This window comes from Drosophila pseudoobscura, chromosome X (genome assembly GCF_009870125.1).
Source record: "Drosophila pseudoobscura strain MV-25-SWS-2005 chromosome X, UCI_Dpse_MV25, whole genome shotgun sequence".
NCBI lineage: Eukaryota > Metazoa > Arthropoda > Insecta > Diptera > Drosophilidae > Drosophila > Drosophila pseudoobscura.
In genome coordinates this window covers 31,245,137-31,272,611 of record NC_046683.1, presented here as the reverse complement: position 1 = coordinate 31,272,611, position 27,475 = coordinate 31,245,137, and the positions used below count along the sequence as shown (strand labels likewise).

At 40.3% G+C, this 27,475-nt stretch overlaps 1 protein-coding gene across 5 annotated transcripts in view; it reads left to right on the top strand.

Moving 5' to 3' along the window:
* Positions 1-27,475, top strand: part of Stim (stromal interaction molecule) — a 208,171-nt gene that overhangs the window by 28,183 nt on the left and 152,513 nt on the right. For 4 of the 5 annotated variants that reach the window (XM_033382176.1, XM_033382173.1, XM_033382175.1 and 1 more), the window contains exon 3: positions 26,120-26,283. In XM_033382176.1, coding sequence (XP_033238067.1) covers positions 26,120-26,283 — 164 coding nt within the window. Of the gene's footprint in view, positions 1-26,119; positions 26,284-27,475 lie in introns of those variants that run through there. The other variant, XM_033382177.1, reaches the window with a different exon arrangement.

The window sequence follows — 27,475 nt, the reverse complement described above, 5'->3', positions numbered from 1 at the left end:
CTTTTATAGTCTCTGAGATCTAGGCGCTAATGTTTTACTCTAAGCAAATCCGGCTATGCTACGTGTGTCTTAGACACGTGTCGTGTTAGTTAGACAGGGCGAGAAAAAATGGAATTGTTTTCTTGATGCTGGCTATAATAATAATACGATCCAATTCAGATTCTGCAGTCTAAAAGATATAGTCATTCTCTACGATTCTGCGTTTTTGGTTTTCTCGTATTGTTAAGACCTTAAAAGAAAAGTCTAGACATTTGCGAGTTGAGTTGTAAATTCAAACTAAATTTTATTTTTTAAATCATAGCCTTATATGTGATTTGACTGAGGGTGTATATTTGAGTAAATGCTTACATTAGTTTTATTTTAGGACCGCATTTGTTAAGTGTTTTCTCCACTTGTGTTTTGTTGTCGTATTAATGGGTTACAGATCTCTGTTTACACCCGTGCAGATCGGTTTTGTTACATAAGTGAATGTGTACAATAATATATTTATGTTTAAACATTCTGCAAGGAGCCGAAAGTGGCATTGTATTGACGATAATATGTTCAAGTTTTGCACATTCTGCAAAGGGCCGAAAGTGGCATTGTTTTGTATTCTGATTCTGGTGAACCTTTTTGTGTACATTTTCTTTATAGCTATAATTACAAGTACAGATAATCATTTACGGGGAAGGTAGGGAAGTGCTATCGTTTGCAGTCTTCGTGCTACTTTAATTCTTCTTATGGCATAGATTATTAATATATTAGATTAGATTATTATCCATTTCTTCTGTGTGGTTAATTAATAGTACTGCTAATGGATTCCAAACAATTTTTGGTATTTTACTTATATTAATTGTATAAAAGGATGAAATGGGCTCGTAGCTTTCTGTTTGAAATCTGTGATGAGGTACGAGTATTTTATCATCGGTTCGCACAGTACAACCATGTATTATTGTTAAAATGCCTTGTTGTGGAAGATCAATTAGTTCTTGATTTGAGTTACTACATTGAATTCTAGCATTAGTGTTTACTGGAACTTTGAACAGACAACTACCCTGCCTTTCTAATTCGACCCAAAATGACCTTGCCTCTGCTTTCTTCCTATAAACGCAATTTGAATTACCTTTTGGTTTGAAAGGATTATTATCACAAGCATTATCATTGGCATTGCTCCAAGGCCAATTACATTCGCATACTCTTCTATTCGTTTGCCATTTTTGGCATTTATTCAACGTAGCTTCAGTCATCGAATGATAGGAATCAATTTTGAAATTATATACTAAATACTTGGAGCTCAAATCTACCTTGACCAATTCTTGTTCATGCTCAAACGGCATCGGAATTATCCTAAACAAATGGGATGCGTGTCTACCAAACAGGGGAATCTTCACGTTCAGAATTAATTTGTTATCAACAAAAATTCCTACCGCTGTTAATAGGCTGTAAATTTCCTTCAATTCTGTTCCTGTTCTTTTTCCTGGAAGCACCAATGTTTCTAATAAGTTATCTTTTATTTTTGCTATTTCTCCCTTTAATTGTATAGGTTTTAAAATATTTGGATTTAGTCTACCATGTTTAATATCTATCAGTAGATTAATAACTGCTGATTGAATTTTATCGCATTTTTCAATCAAGGAGCTTAGTTGCTTGTTACCATAAAGAAATTTATAGATTCTTTGTACACATAGAAACTTTCCTTTAATGCTTCCGTTATGTTTTCTACTCTAGCGCTCATACTTCTAAAGTTCAAATTTATTTCCTCGGTAGTTCTTTTGAGAATATTTACCGTTTTTCATATTTCCTTCCAACGTTTCCCTATCTTCGGCGTCCATTATCCCAAATAATATATGATAAAGTGAGCCCATAAACTCAAATGGTGCTCGCTTCTTTCTTTTATTTTCCTGAGTCATGAAAAGTTTATTATTTCCTCCAGGTCTGCAATTTGTCTTTCCGTATTTTCTAAGACATTATTGCATTGATCTTCAAAAGTATAAAGTTTATCACACACAACACTCATTTTCCCAATCAATTCTTTCCCCTTTTTTATCATTTGGAAATACGGGTCCATGTTATAATAAACAATTAAATCCCAGGATGAGGCGACTATTTCAACGTCCCCCATCGGGTCCAAATATATCGAATTGGAACTGTTCATTTTTTCAATTGACCACTTCACCTTTCCTCTGGCAGCAATGTTTGCACTTGATACTTGGCAACATAACACAAGCACTAACAATGCTGCCATTAGTCCCAGCTTGGACATTTGAGGTCTACTACGAGTACTTCTGGTCTCTTTTGGAGTCATTCCTGACGCTTGCTCTTCTGACTCAATTCCAGCTAATGGACAAATTTTAGTTATAGGTCGTTTTATCAACCCGTCTTGATGTTTTATAGTTACTACTCTGACTCTATCGTCCCTACCTTTATGTATTTCTCGTATTTTTCCCAAGGGCCATCTAGCTGGGTGACAGGTTTCATCTTTTATTAATACAATCTCTCCTGTTTTAATATTCTGCATTCCTATTTTCCATTTATTTCTTTGTTGCAGTGTGTGCAAATAATCTTCTTTCCATTTAATCCAAAATTCTCTTTTAATTTTCTGAATTAATCTCCATCTATCCAGAATCCCAATTTTTTCCTCTGAAATTGTCTCAATCGGGCCAAATATTGGCCTTCCAATAATAAAATGACCTGGTGTTAATACATCCAGATCGTCAATATCGTCGTGAATTTAGTACCGCTTCAATTTGACATAATAGAGTTGCCATTTCCTCATAGGTTAAATTATTGTCCCCAATTACCGTTATTAAGTGATATTTCACTGATTTTACCCCAGCTTCCTAAATACCTCCGAAGTGAGGTCCTGCCGGGGGAATAAAATGCCACTCGATCTGTTCTCTTTCTAATATTGGAACGACTTTTATGAATGAATGCCTTTGTCGCCATGCATACGAATACGGCAATATATCCCTTATAGGATTTCTGCACCCGGTTTTTAGAGCAACGGATATGGTAAGGCCCGGCGAAGTCTACACCTGTATTTGTAAAAGGGTGCTTTAAGTTTTTTCTTTAAGCAATTTCTTAGCCCAAATATCCAAAACTTTCGCTGGATATAGTTTCGCATCAGATTAATTCCACCGTGCAATGTTTCTTTATGTGCATTCTTGTTAATTAAAGACGTCAAGTGACACTTATCTAAAATCAAGGAATGTTTAACCTCAACCTATTTCAACGTCCCCCATCGGGTCCAAATATATCGAATTGGAACTGTTCATTTTTTCAATTGACCACTTCACCTTTCCTCTGGCAGCAATGTTTGCACTTGATACTTGGCAACATAACACAAGCACTAACAATGCTGCCATTAGTCCCAGCTTGGACATTTGAGGTCTACTACGAGTACTTCTGGTCTCTTTTGGAGTCATTCCTGACGCTTGCTCTTCTGACTCAATTCCAGCTAATGGACAAATTTTAGTTATAGGTCGTTTTATCAACCCGTCTTGATGTTTTATAGTTACTACTCTGACTCTATCGTCCCTACCTTTATGTATTTCTCGTATTTTTCCCAAGGGCCATCTAGCTGGGTGACAGGTTTCATCTTTTATTAATACAATCTCTCCTGTTTTAATATTCTGCATTCCTATTTTCCATTTATTTCTTTGTTGCAGTGTGTGCAAATAATCTTCTTTCCATTTAATCCAAAATTCTCTTTTAATTTTCTGAATTAATCTCCATCTATCCAGAATCCCAATTTTTTCCTCTGAAATTGTCTCAATCGGGCCAAATATTGGCCTTCCAATAATAAAATGACCTGGTGTTAATACATCCAGATCGTCAATATCGTCGTGAATTTAGTACCGCTTCAATTTGACATAATAGAGTTGCCATTTCCTCATAGGTTAAATTATTGTCCCCAATTACCGTTTTTAAGTGATATTTCACTGATTTTACCCCAGCTTCCTAAATACCTCCGAAGTGAGGTCCTGCCGGGGGAATAAAATGCCACTCGATCTATTCTCTTTCTAATATTGGAACGACTTTTATGAATGAATGCCTTTGTCGCCATGCATACGAATACGGCAATATATCCCTTATAGGATTTCTGCACCCGGTTTTTAGAGCAACGGATATGGTAAGGCCCGGCGAAGTCTACACCTGTATTTGTAAAAGGGTGCTTTAAGTTTTTTCTTTAAGCAATTTCTTAGCCCAAATATCCAAAACTTTCGCTGGATATAGTTTCGCATCAGATTAATTCCACCGTGCAATGTTTCTTTATGTGCATTCTTGTTAATTAAAGACGTCAAGTGACACTTATCTAAAATCAAGGAATGTTTAACCTCAAATTCCGCGTTGGAGTTTTGCAATCTAACTCCAACTTTATCCAGGCTAGAGTAATATAAGAATCACTCCAGGCATAACTCTCTACCTTACCTCCAACCGATATTTTCACCCGTTGAATTAATTTTGCCAAAAGATGTGCTGCACAAAGCTCTAAATTTGGAACAGTTTTCCGATTCTCCTACGGATTAACTTTGCTTTTGATGGCTATTGTAATTGTAAAACTATCTACCTTGGCATACACTACGGCAGCATAAGCCTTTTCGGATGCATCGGCAAACCCATGAATTTGCATCGACTTATTGTGCTGAGAATTTAGCCATCTCGGTATCCGAATGTTCTCTAACTCTGTTAAACTATTTTTAAACGAATTCCATTCCCGAGTTTTCTTGTCTGATAATTCTTCATCCCAATTTTTGTCTGCTAGCCAAAGTTTTTGAATAAACAATTTTCCGACAAGTGTCACTGGAGACAACCAGCCTAAGGGGTCATATATCTTGGCTAAGGTAGATAATTCTATTCTTCTGTTATTTTTCTTAATTGGTTCATAGTGGAAACTGAACCTAAACTCGTCTTTAACCGGTTCCCATTGTAGTCCTAATGTTTTGACGGATTCATTCTCCTCAATGGTTAATACTTTATTGTCTTGGTCATCTCTAATGCCTTCTATAATTTCTGGGATATTTGTTATCCACTTTCTTAAGTTAAACCCAACCTTATTAAACTCCCGGGTAACTTCCTTTACATGCTTTTTAGCATCCAGTATCGTGTCGGCACCTGTCATCAGGTCGTCCATATAAAAATCATTATTTATGATTTCCCAAATTGCTTGATTTTTGCAAGTATCTGCTATTGCAACAAGCACCCTGGTTGCTAAGTAGGGTGCTGAAGGTGTACCGTACGTAACGGTTGTAAGTTTATAATCTTTTATCTTTTCGTTTGGGTTATCTCTCCAAATTATATGCAAATATTGTTGATCGTCTTTATCTACATTAATTTGCCGGTACATTTTTTCAATGTCCGCAGATATTACAAATGGCCATTTACGCCATTTCACCATAATATCGAAGATATCTTTTTGGACCCTTGGACCAACCCACATGATATCATTTAAACTTTTATTGTTTGTGGTTTTTGCTGAAGCATCGAAAACCACCCTCAGCTTTGTCGTTAGACTGGAATCTCTTATGACTCCTTGATGGGGTAAATAATATTTCCCATCTTCTTTGGACTCTACCATATGTCCTAAGTGTTAATGTGTGTGTGTGTAGGAAGCTGGGTTGCATACGGTACATAAACCGTCTACAGTTTGGTCGTCGCAACTAGAACTTGAACCAGTTGGACTGCGGAGTGGGTATCCTACGGTGCGCAAGGGAGGGTCTGAAGACACGGCGACAGCCTCTGATGATTGCGATGGACAGGCAGTTATGGTACTGTTTCTGATACTGATTTTATTGATAAAAATGATTATTATTTATAGGTAATAAAAGGTACAAAAGTGCTGAGTCTGTAAAATATATGTTTTGTGTATTATGGATAATTTTAGTGTCTGGTGGGCAATTGCGACATTTTGATGGTCAGCAACTGCCCCGCTGTCTTCGCCCTCTGCGGAGAGAGTGCATTGTCAGCAGAACTCACTGCAGTGGCTAGTGTGTTGTCGTGAGGTATTATATTGCATGTTAAATAGAACACTGTGTCACGGTGTCACTGTGTTATGCCGTCGGGTATTATAAACTATTACTTAAGCATATTTCTGCAACTGAACATTCTCCCGGCCGTTGAAACTGTGTTCAACCATCGTTCAAGTTGACGGCAAACCGGCGTGAAAGGGGTATAGGGGGTGATGACATGGCTGGATCGGGATTTGATGGTCTTGGTTTCCATAGTTGATACTTCTTCCGGAAAATGAAGGCAATGATCAATAGAATTGATATTGCTAGGGCTGCATAAGCAGCGAGTTGATGGTGCTGCACGGTGGTGAGATGGTGTGGCAGCTCGTGATGATTGATGGCTGACAGTTGCTGGCGTAGATCATCAAGTTCTTGAAGAAAGTCTGATGTCTGGTTCTTCAGTTGCCACTTTGGTGGCGAGGGTAATGTCTCCGGTGGGCTCACGTCACCAAACCGAGTGTAAGTCGATTTTACTTCGCTGATTGTGGCGCTGATGCTTACTTCAGTATTGCGAGCAGTGCAACCAGGGTACATAGAGAGTAGACCAGTTCCTTCCAGTGTTATGGTTGACGGAACTCCGTTGCTTACTGCTTGAAGTTTAGTTGTAGAATGCGTTGCGAAGATCCATTTATTTGGATGCTGAGTTTTTAGCCACACCGTGTCAGCCTTTGTGTGTGTTAAACAGTTGAAACTCACAGCGATTGTCCACATTGAAGATCTTCTGATGGTCAAAGCAGATGAACTCCTCGTTGTGTACTTTCAGACAACGTCGGAATTCCTCTTGGGTAGTGCCCATAAACTGGTCTCGGTGGATGTTCACCGTTACTATGGTGGTTCTGAGGTCAAATAGACTCCAGCTTGTTGAATCCCAAAACGGAATTGGGATGATGCTGAAGACTTTGAGCTGAGCTGTTGAGACCAGCGGTAGCGTCAGCTTGAAGATGACGTGTTTTGCGGTCGGGGTTCCTTCGGCTCGCATGATTCTGTATAGTTGAATCACCTCTCTCGTTGTGACCGGTAGCATTTGATCTTGTGGCAAATGATCCCGTATCTGGTCTAGTTGGTCTGTTAGTTGCTCGGGAGACACCAGCGTGGGGCTTATTCTCCGATGATGAATACCGATTAGGACATCAGATATGTCGGACTGCATTCGTTGGAGAGTTTTTGTGAGCAGGGTTACTTGTGATATTAGTCCTAAGTACGCTTGAGTCAGATGATCGCTGTGATATGACCCTCTTTCTCGGTTGATAGTAGCCATATGCTGTTCCAAAATTTTTAGGCAACTATCAGTTGTTACTTTGTATTTTCTGACTTCGTTTATTGTAGCGTCGACAATTGATGATTGATTTGGTTTTGGAGCAGATGTAGTAGAAAGTCTTCATTGCTTTTCACTTTCTCAATTACATGAGTCATCTCTTCTGCGTATTTTGCATCGAGAACACCGAAAAGACTGCTTGCTACATTTCCTATGATATCCAGCGGCGATCTGCGTTTTCGAGAGTTTTTCATTAAAACGCAAACGGGCACATGTATCGTAACTCTGAAATTCCAGCAGACATTAGTTGCATATCCTTCCAATATGGGTCCAAGTCATAGTATACGATCATGGTCCACTCAGACGTTGCTATTCTTGATGTTCCAAGTTTCTCATAGAATATTCCAGGCTTGTTTGCGAATTGTGTCACATTTATTGACTGTGACAATGCTAATGGTAGCATGAGCAACAGCACCACTAATGTTGATGTTAATGTAGGTGACAATTTTGTTGTTCGCTTTGTGGGTGGCTCATCAATCTCCGTGGTGTTACTGATCACGTTGTGGGAACGTTTGATTGCCACATCTTCTGGAAATAGCGGCGCTAGACGAGTGATCGGGCGCTGGTATACGCCAGATGCTGTCTTAACGTCAACCACTGGTACGTGGTTGTCCTGTCCAGGATATTTCTTGATGATGCGACCCATTGGCCACTTCATTACTGGAAGGTTGTCTTCCTTAACCAAAACTAATAATCCTTCAGGTACGTTTGGTGAAGCGGTCTTCCATTTATGCCGAGCTTGCAATTCTTGGAGGTATTCTGTAGACCATTGTTTCCAGAATGAATGCTTTAGGCGCGATACCAATTCCCAGCGCTTTACCAATGTTCTTCCTTGATGATCAGTATTGACATCAGGTGGCGTTGTCAATGGTTTACCAATCAAGAAGTGTCCTGCGGTGAGCGCTGTTGTATCAGTGGGATCATTTGACATTGGAGTGATGGGTCGAGAATTGAGGATTGCTTCAATTTCGATTATCACTGTGTTTAGTTCTTCAAATGTCAATGAGGCTGTGTTGGTGGTTGTTATCAACAGCTTTTTTACTGATTTTACCGCCGCTTCCCAGAGGCCGCCAAACGAAGGAGTCCTGGGAGGAATAAATTTAAAATCCACTTGTTATACCCGATACTCAAAATGAGTATTGGATATGGGTATATTAGATTTGTGGTGAAAATGGATGTGTGTAACGTCCAGAAGGAATCGTTTCCGACCCCATAAAGTATATATATTCTTGATCAGCATCAATAGCCGAGTCGATTAGGCTTTGTCTGTCTGTCCGTCCGTCCGTCTGTCCGTCCCCTTCAGCGCCTAGAAAACAGAAAACGCAGAATCGTATAGGAGGACCGTATCTTCTAGAAGGCAAAATCTGAACCAGATCGTATAATTATTATAGCCAGAATCAAGAAAACAATTTCATTCTCTCTCGCTCTGTCTCTCTCTAACACACAGGTTTCATGGTCTTTTTTGCCAATTGCAAAATATGAGTTCAAGGATCTCAGAACCTATAAGAGCCAGAACAACCGAATTTGGTATCCACACTCCTGTGATATCGGACCTTGACCATTTTGTGTCAACATTTCGCCACACCCCCTTCCACCCCCGCAAAGGACGAAAATCTGGGGCATCAACAAATCTCAGAGACTATTAAGGCTAGAGTAACCAAATTTGGTACACACACTCCTTTAAGATGTCACTATAAAACGTATATCTCAAAATTTCGCCCCACTCCCTTCCGCCCCCACAAAGGACGAAAATCTGTTGCATCCACAATATTGCAGATTCAAAAAAACTAAAAACGCAGAATCATAGATAATGACCATATCTATCCGGTTGCTGAATCTGGATCAGATCGGATAATTTGTATAGCCAAAAAGCAAGAAATCAATTTGCAGTGGCTACGCAGAGCCCGACGTCCCGCTCAGACTTATTTTCTGTCTCTCTCGGACGCACTCTTTGTCGTGTCGTTAAATATTAGCGGCGTCTGCCGGAGGAGAGCCATACTGACTAAGTATCGGGTATAAATGTAGAGTTGCGGTATCCGCAGCAACTCACAACGTTCCCCCTCGTTTTTTGTTGCAATGATTCGTGATCAGAGCGCCTGCCTTTGAGCTGAATATAGAGTCTTCTAATTCTTTAAGCTGGTTGTTTGCACCCACAAAGTTCGTTGCATTGTCGCAATGAATAGTTTGGCACTTCCCACGTCTGATTAAGAATCGACGCAGAGCGGCCAAGAATGCTTCTGTGGTCAGGTCGCTTACCAGCTCCAGGTGCACTGCCTTTGTGGAAAAACAGCAGAACACGGCGATGTATGCCTTATCTGGTCTTTTGCCTCGGATCTTATGGTGGATCGAGATTGGTCCACAGTAGTCGACGCCTGCATTAAGAAACAGGCGTGCTTGTTTGACTCGTTGTGCTGGGAGATTGCCCATCATCTGGTGCATCAGCTTTGGTCTAGCCTTGGTGCATCTAACACAGCTGTGCATGATGCTTCTAGCCATTGTCTTGTCATTGATAATCCAATATTGTTGTCTTGCGATTGCCTTTAGTGCTTGAGCACCACAATGCATGTTCTCTTCATGTAGTTCCCGCAAGATCATTTTGACGATTGGGTTATTGTAAGGCAGCAAAACTGGGTGTTTTGCATAGTATGGAAGTAGAGCTTCTTCGAGTCTACCACCAACTCGGATGAGCTCATCGTCTCCTAGGAAGGGAGATAACGATATGATCGAGCTCTTTCTATCCACAGTCTTATAGCGTTGAAACTGTTTTAACTCTGCTGTAAGCTCGACTTTTTGTATGGTTCGCAGGGTTATAGCTCGGGCATGAGTCAGTTCTTCTGCGCAGAGCGTCGTGCTGTGCGCTCTGTTGGTTTTGTAGCAGAAGCGTACAATATATGCCACAATGCGTTGCAGTTTGTGAAACGAGTTGCTATATCTGCAAGTATATAATTCGTCCCCAAGTCCGCTTGGTGTGATTGGCAAGCTTACATGTTTAGCTTTTCTCTTAAGATTGCTGGGTTCTATGTTGGGTGCCTTTGTCCATTTGTCTCGAGATCCGTGCAGGAATAATGGTCCATATAACCACAGATTGTGATCTGCCAGTCTGCTTGCTGCGATTCCTCTCGACAGGATATCGGCTGCGTTGTTGGCCGATGACACGTGACGCCATTGTGACTGGTTTGTTAATGCCTGGATTTTGGCTATTCGATTTGCCACAATGGTATGGTATGTTGATGACGATGCGTTTATCCAGGATAACACAACGGTGGAATCACTCCAAAAACATCCTGAAACCGGGTTAATGTCCATGTGCAGATCCTGTCGGACTCGGTTTGTGAGCTCGGCACCGAGGACTGCAGCACAACGTTCTAACCGTGCTAGCGATTGTTTGGCTGTCGGCGCCACACGTGATTTCGAACACAGCAGTCTTACTGACACTTTGTTGTTTTTGTATGTAGCGCGTACATATACTCCATCTACAAACGTATGGAGTTCTTGGGTAACTGGAATTTTACCATCATAGATATGCCGGGGAATGTGCGTTTTGTTCAATGTTTGTAAGTCGTCCCGGTATTCTTTCCATTCGGTTTGGTGTTGTAACGGTAATTCGTCATCCCAATCCAGTTTGAGCTCCCAAAGTTATTGCATGAAGATTTTTGCCTTTACTACCACCGGTGCAAAGAGTCCTAGTGGGTCAAAGATTTGGGCCAGTTCGGAACATACCACCCGTTTAGTGATGCGTGCAGCCTGGCTTTTCTGTGTTCGTCCACACAATGTATCCTTCTTCGGCATCCAGATGAGTGTAGTGCTCTAGTGTCTCTCCTAGTTTTACATCGGTTACAATATCCTCTTTGGGGATTCCTTGGAGAAGTTGCTCATTGTTGGAGTACCACTTGCGCAATTTGAATCCGGACGGTAGCAATATCTTATTTAGTTCTTGTCCAACATGAATTGCCTCTGGAATAGTGTTTTCTCCAGTTAGACAGTCGTCAACGTAGAAATCGGTTTTTAATGTTCTTGATCCTACTGGTAGTCTGTCTTTGTACTGTATTGCCAAATGATCCAGACATTTCGTTGCTAGGAACGGAGCAGCTGTTGTCCCATATGTGACTGTTTTCAGGCGATAGTACCTGATCTCTTCGGACGGATTGTTTCTCCAGACTATCAGCTGATGGAATTGATCCTATAAAATGAGCTTCGCACCGTGCTTCCACTGGAGTGCGTGGTTTGTCTTCCGTCTCTAGATTGTCCAGAGTCCAGAATCTTTCCATGAGCTCGTTTACTCCCGTTGCCCAAATGGGTGAGGAATTGTGGGCAGATTTGACTTTTCCTGCCACAATCCATCCCAGTTTCGTGTTTTGTAGCAACGGGCCTCCTGGCCTTAGCTGCTGTTGATCTGGTAGCAGCAGCGAGTAGTAATGCTCGGCTCCGATTAGCATGTCGATTTTGCCTGGCTTATGGAAGTTTGGATCTGCCAGTGAGATCTTGCTTGGTACGTTTAAGCTCTCTGAATCGAGTGCCTGAGCTGGTTGATCAGCTATTATCTGTGGTAATACGAAAGCTTCAATTCTTTGCGTAAGACCATTGTAAAGGGATTTCATGAGCACATTTACTCGTACTCTGCTGGTCTTCGATTGACCTCCAATTCCTTCGATCCGTAATATTGTGGCTTTTAGTTTGAGTGACAACATTGATGCCATTCGTTCAGAGATCAAGTTTATCTGTAATCCTGAATCTAGCAGTGCTCTGAGATTAGCAACCTGACCGTTGTTGGCTTCTTCTGCCACCTTTGCTGTGGCCAGAAGATTGTAACTATTGTTACTTGCTGCACCAACAGTCGGGCCTCTTGATTCTGTAGCTGAGCCTGATGCTGTTTCCAAATGTAGCATCGTGTTCTGCTTCTTCTCACACTTGAAGCAGTTTCGACCTGGGCATGCGTTTGTTTTGTGATTTGTTCTAAAACAATTAACGCACATTTTTTGCTTTTGTACCCAATTTAGTCGTTCTGATGGAGATTTAGAGCGAAATTCTTCGCATCCGTAGAGTCGGCTTGCTTTCTTGCAGAATGTGCATAAGGGTGCTCGCGCTCTCCCTGTGTTTGCTGATGCACATGTCGTAACTTTTGGCTCTCTCCTTGATGCAGGTGGCTTCTTACTGGTTCCTAGAACTCGAATTCTTTGCTCCAAGAACTGAAGCATCGTATCCAGCGCCTGAATGTCCTTTGAGCTTCCCAATGATTGCTCATACAAGGCCTTATTTGTTACATCCAGTTTGTAGATCCCATGTAGATATATTGATGCCCAATCCCTTTAGTGATGCAAGGGACTCTATGGTTGTTATATACAACTCTTTTAATGACTTGGGATCGTCATTAATTGTTTGGTGATTGAAGAAGCGGTTCAGTACCGTGTTCGAAACATCTCTGGGATTGTTGTATGCGTCAACTAGTATTTCCCAAGCGGCTTCATAATTTTCTTCCTTTAGATCGATATGTCGAATCACTCTTTCTGCCTCGCCGGTAACGGTGGTTTTACCACATCTTTTTCACCGTAGGCATGTTGGTCTCATGCACCATGCTGAGAACAGATCAAAGAACTGGGTCCATTTTAATAGATCCCCATCAAACTTTGGGATGCTGATGCGTGGAAGCTGCACTTTATCCGTGTTTGGTGTGGCTGATTTTGCCAATGCTGTTTGGACCTTACTTTCCAGTGTTAGGTAGGATTCCATGTCATATCCTCCTTCCACTGGGTCCTCGTATTCCTCATGAATTGTGACGTGGACTTCCTGTGCTTGAGTCCATAGTGATTTTATCAAATCACTTGATGTGCGTCCTTCCGCCTCTGAAAGTTGTTCCAGATTGCGTTTAACGGACTCTACTGTGGCCTTTTGTCGGCGACATAGTGAAAGCAGTTTGCTGTAATCCTTCGAGGACTGCTGGATCAGACCGCTTTCTTTGTGATCTTCTTTCTGTGATAGCTTATCCATGCATTCGGTAAAGATCGTAATGTGTTGCTTACATGTTGTACGTAAGTCTTCACGGAATTTTACGTATTCATCCGTTTTGTCTGTATCGCGAAGTTTGGAGTCGTTTTTGTTGAAGCGATTCCACGCATTTTTTGAGTGCTGATATTTTGGCTTGAAAATAAGAGGCCGTTTGCTTTCGTTCTTGGGAATCTTTTTTAAAGTTCCGAATGCACCTCGATATTTCCTCACCAATCTCTTGCTGCGCATCCATTGCCATTGTAGCGGCAGCTTCTGCCTCCATATGTGTATCCATTCTATCTGTTTGTTCTTATTACTTTTTGACCCGTTGGAAGTTTTTTATTTGCTTTGCAGCTGGATACGCTCCGAATCGCAACCGTTGTCGGTCAGAAAGGTAATAGTACAGGTGATGTGTTGGATGGAGGGATTTGTGCTGTTTCCAATCTATGGAACGCACGGAACAACAAAAATTGAATACCTTTGTGGTAATCGAATTGAAACCCCGCGCGCTCCCTCGTGCCTTTTGGGTTCTAATGTCAGAACCCGCCATAGAACAGCTTTTTGGTCGCTCATGCAACATCTTGGTATTGTATAGTCTTTGGTTAAACCCAACCTTATTAAACTCCCGGGTAACTTCCTTTACATGCTTTTTAGCATCCAGTATCGTGTCGGCACCTGTCATCAGGTCGTCCATATAAAAATTATTCTTTATGATTTCCCAAATTGCTTGATTTTTGCAAGTATCTGCTATTGCAACAAGCACCCTGGTTGCTAAGTAGGGTGCTGAAGGTGTACCGTACGTAACGGTTGTAAGTTTATAATCTTGTATCTTTTCGTTTGGGTTATCTCTCCAAATTATATGCAAATATTGTTGATCGTCTTTATCAACATTAATTTGCCGGTATATTTTTTCAATGTCCGCAGATATTACAAGTGGCCATTTACGCCATTTCACCATAATATCGAAGATATCTTTTTGGACCCTTGGTCCAACCCACATGATATCATTTAAACTTTTATTGTTTGTGGTTTTTGCTGAAGCATCGAAAACCACCCTCAGCTTTGTCGTTAGACTGGAATCTCTTATGACTCCTTGATGGGGTAAATAATATTTCCCATCTTCTTTGGACTCTACCATATGTCCTAAGTTTTTATATTCATGCATGAACTTTACATAATTTTCTTTTAATGTTTTATTATTGCTGAGCTTTCTTTCTAAACTATAAAATCGCGCTATAGCTTGGGGTTGTGAATCTCCCAGATCCTTTTTTTTTTAAATGGTATTTTAACCACATACCTACCATTCTTATTTCCTCTTGTTGTTTCCAAGAAATGCTCCTCGCACACATCTTCTTCTACGTCATTCTTTTCACTTTCCAATTCCCAGAACCGCTCTAAGTCCCCAACTTCAATTTTTGTCGCCACAATAAATTTATCACCTTTTGATTTGGTGCAACCGGATATAATCCATCCGAATTCTGTATTTTGTCCAAGTAGTCCGTCTATTTTTACTACTCCGTCTTTTAAAATATGGGTATACAAATCTATCCCAATTATTACATCTACCCTACTTGGTTTGTTAAAGTTAGGGTCTGCCAACACATAATCTTGCCACTTAGTTTTATCAATATTGAAAGACTTTAATGGTAAAGCTTTCATCAATTTCGGAAGAATAATTGCTTCAATATTTAGAGGACCTTTATTATAATCACGAGTTTTTACCGATAAAGTAACTTTGTACTTTGAAGTGCAAGAGTCTGTAGATGACACTCCACTTACCTCGGTGTTCGCTCTTTTTCGTACTAAGTTTAATATTTGCGCAGCTTCTTCTAAAATTATGGTACATTGCGACCCACAATCAATGAGAGCTCTAAGGTTTTGATAGCCACCATTTCTTGCCCTTACTTTTATAAGTACTGTGGCTAAGAACGCTTGTTCTTTTGTCAAGCAAGTGTTAACATTTTCCCTCTTTTCGTAGGGAATATGGAGCATCGTATGATGTGTCATGCCATTTTACATAGCGGACAATTTTCTTTTATCTTACCATATGTGTTGTCCCAGGGTTTATGCACTGATATGGATTGAATCCCGAGACGACGGTTTATTAAGTTGAAGATGTGAACATTTATTAAGTATTTAAATGGATTAAGATTATGATTAACAATGTATTTGTATGTGCGTATAACTTTGGGTTATGTGGATCATTTGTCTGCTGTGTGTGAAGCTCGCGAAACTCTGGCACTAACTCTCGCTCTCGCTGACTCCCGCTCTTTTGATCTCTCCACTTAACTTTGGAAACACTCAATGTTTTACAAGGTCCTTCTCCTTCTCCTACCTTTTCGACATCATATTTTCCATGTTTATGGACTTTCACCACTTTATAGGGTCCTAAATACTTTCCTTTCAATTTAAGCCCTACCCCTTATTGTGTACGCTTAATCGCTACTTAATCATTCACCTTGTATTCCTTTTCTACCTTTCTTTTCTTATTGAACGCTAATCGATTTTCCTCCTGTAAAACTTGTATATTCTCTCCAGCTTCCCTGCGTAACTGCTCACGCTCTTCGTCCAATTCATCAACAAATGCACCGAAATACCTGGACAACGCATATCGATACCTGTCAAAACCTTAAACGGTGTGATCTTCGTACTCCTTGGTTCAATATTGTTGATTAACTGCTGTACTTTGGCTACATGCTTATACCAAGAACCTGGACTATCTCCACTTAACTTTGACAACATAGGAACTACGATTCTGTGCATTCTCTCCACTTGCCCGTTACCTCGTGGCACACCTGTGGTGATCATTAATTGTTGTATATTCTGCTTTGTGCAATACTCTCTAAACGCGTTTGCTGTAAATGCGGCGCCTCTATCGGATACAATTCTACATGGATTATCGAAATTGCTGGCTTGCCTTTCCAAACATTTTATGACTTCCTCAGTTCCTATACTGCGCGTTGGGTATAACCACACATACTTCGAGAACCCGTCAACAACAACTAGAATATGGTTATATCGCTTTGTGGTGATCTCCATTGGACTTACATGATCTATGTGGAATGTAACTAACGGCCTATCGCCCTTATCTATTGGTGTCAAATAACCTTCTTGCTTTCCAGCCTTCGCATTTACCAAAATACATTCTACACAACTTTCTACGACTTGACATACTTTCTCTTTCAATTTTGGAATGAAGTATGACTTTTCCACTACGTTCTGAGTCTTCTTTGCCGAAAAATGTCCCTGCCTATTGGCAATTTGCATGATTTCTTTTTCCATTTTCGATGGAACTACGATCAATTCTCTATCTGGGTCCTTGAACAATATTTGATTCGAAATGTAATAGTCTTCGTACCCTTTATCTTCAGCAAGACTTCTAATTACTTTTGTCCAGTCATCTGCCAATTGCGCCTCTTTCAACCTATGCATCACACTTTCTGTCAATACATAACACGTTACTCTACTTAATGCATCTACATGCCTCATCTTTGAGCATGACCTATGCTCTATTTCGAAATCGAAGTCTTGTAGGAACATCGCCCATCTCGCAACTCTCAACGGTACTTCCTTCTTCTTCATCGTCATGGCAAACGCATTACAATCAGTGATGATTTTAAACTTCATTCCCAGGACATATACACGCCACTTTGTCAACGCTCCTATCACTGCAAGCACTTCTAGTTCGTACGAGTGGTATTTCTCTTCGCAAGGTTTTGTTTTTCGGCTCATAAACAATACTGGGTGCAACAAACTATCCTCTGGGTCTTTCTGCCGCAATACTGCACCAAATCCAAACTTTGACGTATCTGTGTATATTTCCGTTTACAACTTAGGGTTATACAACCTTAAAACTGCTTTACTGGTCAGTGCAGCCTTTAACTGCTCGAACGCTATCTGCTGTAACTAATTGAACTCGGAAAGGTTTGCTCCTTCCGGAGCAAATCCGACAATGGTTTTGCAATCACTGCATAACCTTCAACAAACTTCCTGAAATACGTCGTCAGTCCTAAGAATCTTTGCACTCCCTTTTTATCTCTGGGTATTGGGAAATTCTTCACTGCCCTAGTTTTTTCCTCACTTGGTCTGATCGTTCCATTTTCAACAATATACCCTGGAAATATAACTTTCTTCTGTAGCATCTGACACTTTGACCAATTTATTCTCAATCCGTTTTGTGCTGCCACTTTAAGCACCCATCCCAATCTTTCTAGTCCCTCTTGCACGTCTTTACTAGGAATGATAATGTCATCCATGTAAATAATTGCATCGCCTTTCTTTATTAACTCGCGCATTACGGACATATAAAGACTGCCGGCGAGTTGAATATACCGAATGGAACATACTGGATCTCGTACTGACCATTTTGGGTAACGAATGAAGTGTACTTCTATGACTGTTCGACAGATCCAATGTGGTAAATACCCTTGCTCCTTCTAACTTTTCGATAACACAATCCATTTGCACCATTGGAAAATTATCTCTTACTATTTTTTCATTTAACTTTCGATAATCACAACATAGTCGTTTCTTCCCATTCTTCTTTTCGACCAAAACTACAGGAGATGTATATTCTGACGTGCTATGCTTGATTATCTTCTCGTCTACTATCTTTTGTTCACTGCTTGCTAAACGTCTGGGATGTTGGTGGACTGGTAACTCATCCGTTAACACTAACTTCATTCTTACCTGACTCGTAGCATTTCTTTTTGGATTATATTCCCTGATCATCACTTTCACTTGACTTGCTTCTAACTGTGATAAGTGTGACACCACTATATCCATTTTATATTCACTTTTCTCTGAACTTAACATACACAAACTTCTAAATATAGCTTTGAGCAAGAAACTTGTTTCTCATTAACTTCATTCTGTGCCACATCACTCACTACTGGGACCTCAGATCGTCGCACGAATTCTGTTCCATCTTTGGTAACTTTCATGTCAATGTCTTATAAAATTTTCCTGCCCAAAACTTTCATATCGATTCCATGGATCTTTACAGGTATCATTACACTTCCAATAGTGATGATCTAAAACTGCCCTACTCCAGTCAGACATCTTTGGCAACCCGTCAGTTTACCAATTCCTAACTGAAGGAAAACTCTGCGGCTTAACAAGCATAAATCCGCTCCTGTGTCTACAAGGCCTTTGAACATTGCCTTCGTGTGTACCACATTCTCAAGCTCTAGCCCAGAGGACGTAAACATACCTGATGGTTTCGTTACCATGTCCCCCTGCACTAAGTTTGCTCTTTCCTGCTTTGCCTGTCCTTCAACCCTTCAACAGTCTTTCTTCATATGTGACATATCTCCACACTTGTAACATTTCCTAACTAATTCTGAACCTTTTCCTTCATCTATTTGCTTACCAAAACTACGCGATTCATATTTGTTTGACGACTTCAATGGACCACACATCTTCTGATAAACTTCAATCTGATTCTTCAACTGCCTCAAGGTTCTGGCTTGATACAGCAATCCCTTATTGGTTCGACTATCCGGAATACCATTCACAAAGTACTCAATCAAACGTTTGTCTTCTAAATCAATGGGTCTCGCGATCTCCATCAGAACATACAAGTATTCCTGCAACGTTTCGTTTTTTCTTTGTTGTCGCTTATTCAATCTCCGATGAATCTCTGCCGATGATACTTTAACCCCGAACTCTTCTGTCAATGCTTCCTTCAATCTACTCCAATCCCGAACATCCCGCTGACTGCGTATGAACAATTTTACTGCGCCACCTAACAATTGCTTATCGTAAATAAATGTCTGCAGCTGATTCCACCCTACGGTCAGTGCACATTTTTCAAGTTCAATTATCCACTGGTTAACATCCAAGCTATTTGAACCGAAAAACTCCGAAACGCTACCTTCCACATCCTTCAACGTGAACCACGACCTAGCTAAAACTGGAGCTTCCATTTCTCCGCGACTTATTTCAACTTGTTGCGGTTCTGTGGACTTGAATGAATGTTCATTTTCATCCCCATCACTCTCATTAACTTCCACTAAAAGATCATAGTGAGTAAGAAGCCGGCTTTGCAAATCTACCTTTCTACCAACCGTCTCCATCCGCAACTAGCAGCGCCAGAATATCATCCCTTCTCATCTTGTAGAAAATATATTCTTGTCGTATATTGTACATAGTAATATGTTTGATTATAATATAGTAATAATAAGCAAAATATAAACTCTTAATTATAAGAGTTATATTATATTCCCCTTTTTCGTTTACAGTTGACTTAATTTTTTCCAATTACAACTTCCTTACAGCTTTTGTTACAGTGTAACTTTTCCCACGAAAATATCCCTAAAACTTGTCGTTACAGTTTAATATTTTCTACTAGAATATCCTTAAAACTTGTTACAGTTTATTTATTTTACTTCAATATCTTTAACACTTTTTGTTACAGTTTATTTATTTTCTACTACAATATCCTTAAAACTTGTTAAAGTTTATGTATTTCACTACAATATCTTTAAACCTTACTTGAATATCAAACTGTACTCGCATACTTTTCAAACTGTAGGCCAATTCTTTCAAAACTTTACTCCAGAGTTTGTACACAATTTTAGCTCAACACTACGTTAGTTCTTTAACACGTTTATTCTTGCTTGACTCAATGTCGCTCGTTTTAGCTTCCTCTTCGATCAATACTTACAAATGTATATTGATCCTCTCGTCTCATAAAGACAATTTCTGTCACTCACCAGACTATGCAACTGTATCTTGCAACTTGCTTCTGCCGTCCGGCCTTACCATCTCTCAACTCTTGATACCACCAAGATTAGTCAGCTCTCGTTCTGCTTCACGCCTTTCTTTTCCAGCTATACCGTCCCAACACTCCAGCCGTTTGCTTGTTGTCTGTATACCGAAAAGTCCCGCGCCGCTGTCAGTAACGTATCGTCTTCGTCTCCTGCTTCGTTACCGCTGCTTTTGTCGTTTCTCTTGTCGTTTTCCGTTGCTTTGGTCGTCTTCTTCCGCCTTCACTGTTTCTTGTCGCCATCTTGTCGCTGTCTTTGAAATCAGTTCTTGCTGCCTTCGGTGTTTCCTTTTGCCTTCACCGTTTCTTATCGCTGAGTCTGCGAAACCGCTTCTTTCGCTTTTCTGCCTGTCGCTCCTGAACATACCACAGCGTCGCTTCTGAATTTCACAAATCGACGCAATTCTCGAAAATTCTTTTTGACGCTCAGCTTCTATCTCTGTCGCTCTTTAACAATTTTCCATTAACACTCTTGACTTGGTTAATGCTATTTTGCGACCTCTGACCCGAAACTCCACCACACAGCGCAATTGATTACAATTCTTACACAGTTTTTCTACACGTTTTAGTCTCAATCCAATTTCCCGGACGAGCCCCCACTTGTGTGGTCCCAGGGTTTATGCACTGATATGGATTGAATCCCGAGACGACGATTTAATAAGTTGTAGATGTGAACTTTTATTAAATATTTAAATGGATTACGATTATGATTAACAATGTATTTGTATGAGCGTATAACTTTGGATTATGTGGATCAATTGTCTGCTGTATGTGAAGCTCACGAAACTCTGGCACCGACTAACTCTCGCTCTCGCTCACTCCCGCTCCCTTGATCTCTACTTTTAACCCTAGAAACCTCCTGCTGTCGTGATGTCTCTCTCTCTCTGCTCAAAACGGGTGTTGTTCAGTACTGGCGGCCACTTCGAGTCTCTCTCTGCACCGTGGACTCTATCCCGATTCCTACATATATGGTATGCAATGTATAATTTCCCAGTGAATTGCTGCTAACACTTGTGGCCTAGAAAAGTCACTTCCTGCGTGAAGAAAGCGCATTTTTCTGGATGTAACTTAAGGTTGTTTTTCCTACACAAATCAAAAAAATCTGTTAAGTTTTTGATCATGTGTTTTTCGGAACAACCGTTGGCTATTAAGTCATCCATATACAAGAATGCTTGTGAAATATTAAGTCCAGAAAAATCAAAAAGCATCAATCTTTGAAAGGAACTTGGCGCTATTTTAAGACCATAAGGTAGTCTAGTGAATTGGTACAAGCCATTGCTCGTTGAAAAGGACGTTTAATCTCTAGAGTGTTGTTTCAGCTCTATTTGATGAAATCCAGACATTAAGTCTAGACATGAAAAATATTTGGCTCTACCCAACTGATCAAGAATATCATCTACTCTTGGAAGTGGAAATTTATCGGACAATAATTATACCCGATACTCAAAATGAGTATTAGAGTCTATTAGATTTGTGGTAAAAGTGGATGTGTGTAACGTCCAGAAGGAATCGTTTCCGACCTAATAAAGTATTTTTATTCTTGATCAGCTTCAATAGCCGAGTCAATTGAGCCATGTCTCTCTGTCCGTCCGTCTGTCCGTCTGTCCGTTCCCTTCAGCGCCTAATGCTCAAAGACTATAAGAGCTAGAGCAACGATGTTTTGGATCCAGACTTCTGTGATATGTCACTGCTACAAAAATATTTCAAAACTTTGCCCCGCCCACTTCCGCCCCCACAAAGGGCGAAAATCTGTGGCATCCACAATATCGACGATACGAGAAAACCAAAAACGCAGAATCGTAGAGAATGACCATATCTTTTAGACTGCAGAATCTGAATTGGATCGTATTATTATTATAGCCAGCATCAAGAAAACAATTTCATTTTTTCTCGCCCTGTCTCTCTCTAACACACACGTAGCATAGGCGGCTGTACTTAGAGTAATACATTAACCCCATAGATCTCAGAGACTATAAAAGCTAGAGCAACCAAATTTGGTATCCACTCCTAGTATATCGGACCGAGACGAGTTTGTTTCAAAATTTCGCCACACCCCCTTCCGCCCCCGCAAAGGATGCAAATCTGGGGATATTCACAAATCTCAGAGACTATTAAAGCTAGAGTAACCAAATTTAGTATCCGCACTCCTGTTAGATCTAACTATAAAACGTATATCTCCAAATTTCGCCCCACCCCCTTCCGCCCCCACAAAGGACGAAAATCTGTTGCATCCACAATATTGCAGATTTGAGAAAACTAAAAACGCAGAATCATAGATAATGACCATATCTATCAGATTGCTGAATCTGGATCAGATCAGATCATTTTTATAGCCAAAATGAACAGACTTATTTTCTGTCTCTCTCGCACGCACTCTTTGTCGTGTCGTTTAATATTAGCGGCCTCTGCCGGAGGAGAGCCATACTGACTTAGTATCGGGTATAACTATAGAGTTGCGGTGTCCGCAGCAACTCACAACGTTCCCCCTCGTTTTTTTTTTGTACTTGATTAGACTTAAAAACAATTTGAGATATGAGACTGAGCTGATTAATTCTGCTTCTGTTGTTGTTGTTACTGCTGCCGCTGAAGTCGCTGCTGCTGATACCGCTGTTTCTGCTGCTGGTGTTGCCTCTTCTTAGGTCGCTGCTGCTGATATCGTTGTCGCTGCTGCTGGTGTTGCCTCTGCTTAAGTCGCTACAGCTATTGTCACTGCTGCTGATGTCGATGCTGCTGAAGTCGCTGTCGCTGTCGCTGCAGTTATTGTCGCTGGCACACACAAAACAATTTATTTATTTATTTTTTCACAGTCACAGTTATTTGCCACCTTTTTTTATAAATTGCTAGCCATTAAGCACTTTCGATGTTTCGGGTTACTATTTTTTTCTTTCGATGTTCCGTCCTCGAAAACGCCACCGTCGCGAAAAATGTTTATTTTTCAATTACAATAGATATACATCTTTCGTTATCTATTAAAATACAGCCTGTGCAGCTCTTATTTTTCCAAATTATTAATTGAAACTTTTGTTTCGTTAATTTATTTTATACTCTGTTCCTTCCTATAGGAGGGAAATCAGAATTTTTTATTTTGCTACCTTTAGCTGTCAGTGAATTAGACACTTGTTCAGTCTCAAAAGAGCTGGCTTAACTCCGTGCTCCTACCACAGGGGGGAAACAACGGAGAGTCTCGAAGGACCAAAATGTTAAAACCTTAAAAGAAAAGTCTAGACATTTGCGAGTTGAGTTGTAAATTCAAACTAAATTTTATTCTTAAAATCAGAGCCTCTTTATATCATAGCTCGCAAACAACGGTCAACACTTTTTCCCTTTGCTGTCTCGTCACTGACAAAACAGAAAAAGACCACGGAGACACGGTCTCTAACTGAGCAGAACACTTTTTGTCTCTTCGCTTGTGTTATGTGTTTCGTGTTTTCGGTTGAGCCCGACACTCGATCGTGTCTAACAATAAAAACTTAGAGAGACACTTTGCTCAAGCGCTCACAGCAAAAGTATCTTTAGATGAGCAGAACCAAAAAGTGTCATTTTTCGTTTTGCTTTTCACGATTCATTTTAAGCTCCAATAGTCAAACCGTATAGAATTTACAAAAATTGATCATTGCTATAAGCATCACACGTACAAGCACGCATACATATGCAAAAGACACTTTTTTCGTTCGCTCGCGAACAGGAACAGTTCGCTCAGTGAAAAACAGGAACAAAAGAGAAGTGAAAAAATCTGTCTTTGCTTGAGCGAAGAGCGAGTTGAGCAAAAACAGATTTGATCGGGTCTCTTCAGTCCCTTTTCTCAATGTGTCCGTCAACGAGAGGTTTTTATCAGACACGCCGAAAGTGTCAACCGTTATTTGCGAGGTCTGATTTATATACATGTGTATATCAAGGAATCTCGGACTGGGATTGAAACTCTCATAAAATCATTTCACTGGTGTTGTTCACAATCGAAGAGTCGGCTCCTAACCATGAAGTCTCAGCTTAGCAGTCTGTAACTGCTTAATGAGTCTTCAAAACTTAAAAGGGTCACTCCTCGGGATCTGCAAGTGGCAACCGTCACTCAGCCGATCGTTAATAAGTCGGCAAGTAACTATCAGGCAATCGCAAATCCTTTTACCCAATTTTTCCAAATCATCTATGTTAAGCTATTAAGCGTTTTTGATAACTGTTGCAAGTTTGATTTAAATAAAAAGTCAAGCGGGCTTAAATAAGAGGCTCAATTTATTGTTATATTTAAACCGACGTATCCGTATGTACATATGTTGCAATTTATTGATACACGAAAGCGAAAGTATGTATGTTATTTGTATGTATGTGGAAATGCGTGTGAACGACTGATGAACAACGATGCGATTCTGATGGCTACGAAGATCAACTCCAGACTTACTAAGGGCAGGCGGACCGACTTGCCCGTGCCCTAATGCAGGCGAGCGAACAAAGAGAGCGATAGCATGCAGCAGCGATGCAGCTAATCCCATAGTTCGGGCTGAAGCTAAGCCGAGATCGAAACGATAGAGAGAGCGCGAGAGAACGGTAGGAATGAAGAAGGCGAACAGAGAGGCGAAAGAACGGCCTGCTGTGCTTAAGCATTGCGACAGGCAATGATTTTGTACAGTGGGCAGTGCAAATATCGAACACTAATGGTGATTTACGTTAGGCTGCACCACTAGCTATAATTGAAAGTATTTATGCTGCTTGACCAGACAACCTCTTCTGAGGAGAGCAACTCTGGTCATCCGTACCCATATGGTTTACCGAGATCGAACCGCACTTTCAGTCCCTTGTTAAATTTTCTCTATGATATTCATGATCTTCGACTAACTAAGCCGCTGTTTTCTACGGGACCAGACGGGGGTCTAGGCTGTGTACTCAGGTACTGCGCCGATGCTCTTTGTGGACCCTTGCTTAAACTATTCACCCTGTCCATTGATTCTTCTTGCTTCCTCCCGATTTGAAAGGAATCGTTTATAATTCCTCTCCATAAAAAGGCAGCAAGTCTGAGGCAAACAAATAATACAGGTATATCGAAGTCATCCGCTTTTCCTAAAATGTTTGAGAACGTTTTACCTCCGCACTTGCAACATCTCTGCAAGTCACTTATATCTCCAACTCAGCATGGATCAAGGCGGCGATCAGCCACCCCGAATTAGAGTTAGAGTTTACCTCTTTCATTTTTAAAGGCTTTTAAGGTAATAAGCTACAACGGATGTTACTTACACCGACTTAAGTAAAGCATACGACTGTGTAAATCCACCACATAAACTTGACCTTTTAGGCTTTCCGACCAACCTCCTGAGATGGATTTCTATCTACCTTTGTTCCAGGTCTCAACGAGTCCTCTTCAAAAACTCCCTCTCTTTACCAGTAAAGGTTTCTTCGGGAGTACCACAGGGTAGCCATCTAGACTCCCATCTTACTCTAGTAGACTGCTATTAGTAAACCTCCCAACCTTAGTTAACCGTAGAAAATTGTGAATTTGTAGTAATGTTACTAAAATTTTAAAAATGATTGATTAATCTTTCGACGATATTAACACATTCACAACGCGTTGTTAGCACTTTTTATAAAAACCATAAATTTTTAGTAATTTTGTTTGCTTTTCGCAGACCAGAACTCAGATCCCAAAAAAAGCGATTAATACTGGAAACGAAACCGATGCTATTTCTTGGGCTCGAGCGAAATAGAGAAATATTATATTAAAGACTATACAATACCAAGATATTGCAACAAGAACAAATGACATTTAATTTTTCGTTGGACCGGCACGCTGGCACTTTAATTCTCTTTCAGGCTATCCTTCGCCTCAGACCGCCAACCGCTGCCTACTCGGCTTCGTCTCTTCGGTTGGGCAGCAGTTCGCCTTCGGCAGCTGTGTTCGTTCCCAAAATCCTACTATACATTTTTTTTTTTAGGATTCTGCGACTTAATCAAGCTTAACAGACGAACCGAGCGGGCGTTGAAATAAACAAATTTTAATAAACACAATTTGAAATATGTAAACTATTAATAGTTATGCACATACGTTTATTTAAGAAACTAATAATTATTGATTATTAACAGATTCAATTGGAAGTGGCTCTGCAGATGGTGCTTGCAACCCAGAAGAATTTGACTGCTATAATGGAAATGTACAGGATCGTTTTGGCATGGAGGCGATTGCCAGCTTGCATCGTCAACTTGATGATGATGATAATGGAAACATTGATTTGAGTGAATCAGATGATGTATGTTAAATGATTTTATGACAAATCCTCCATAATTTTATTTTCTACTATTTAAAAACTATTTTATACCCATAGTTCCAATAGCATCACATTCCAATTCGTGTATGATAGTGGTTCTACTGGAATTTCATATCCAACTTTTACGCGTGATTGGCTATTCCGTTTAGTTGGAAAAACAGGTGATTTTTCAGTCAAGATTACTGGTTAGTGGCAGCACAAAGCTATTTGTCGCTGGATGTGGTTTGAAGACGTTTTCTAAATAGACAGAAAAGGTATTTGCCCTCTCTTTGTTGCCGCGAGCTCACTCTCCGGTTTGCGTACGTAACAGTGGTTCACTCTCGATTGGTGGAGATACACCTCCTTCAGCTTTCCACCGTGGGAATCGTTTTCCGTTCTCATTTTCTAGAACTTTGCGTAGTAAACGGTTGGCTATTTTAAACCGCTGCTTCGAGGCAGGTTATCTATGGGCTTGCAATTCTCGCCGAAGTCTTCTCTTATCGAAGCTCTGGAACACGACTGCTGCTGTGAATTGTATTACCTGTTATTATTGGAGTGGAGTGTTTGGCAGTCATTGATATTACAGCCGCAAATGATTCAACTGAGCTTTCTATGTCATCTTAACAGTAGTAATTTGGGCAGCAATCAATATGGGAACTTATATATTTTCTTTATTTGAGCCAATCTATTTTTCTACAAGTTAGGAAGTGAGAACAGTTTGTTTTTTTTTTCAGCAAGTTGATTGCTTATTTTGTACAAGTGCATTGGGTTATTAGTGAATAAAAATGTGCTGCGAAACATTGTTATGCGAAATTGCGGTTAACCCCGACCTGGGGAATAGGGGGATTGTAAACAAATTATTCAATGCGTTCAATTTCTATAGAAACTTGGAAGGAGATATCAAAAAAATTGTGAAAAAAGCTTTATTTTTTACCCTTTTCATATATTAATAATAAATATAATATACTATGTCCCCAAGTACATTAAACACTCAACAGACTTGAAAGATTTGAAAAATATAATAATAATTCGTGAAATAAAAGTAATAAAAATACAATACACACCGAAAAAGTTTTTAAAATACACGGAATTAAAAAAATCGAGGGGGAACGTTGTGAGTTGCTGCGGAGACCGCAACTCTAACTTTATACCCGATACTTAGCCAGTATGTCTCTCCTACGGTAGACGCCGCGAA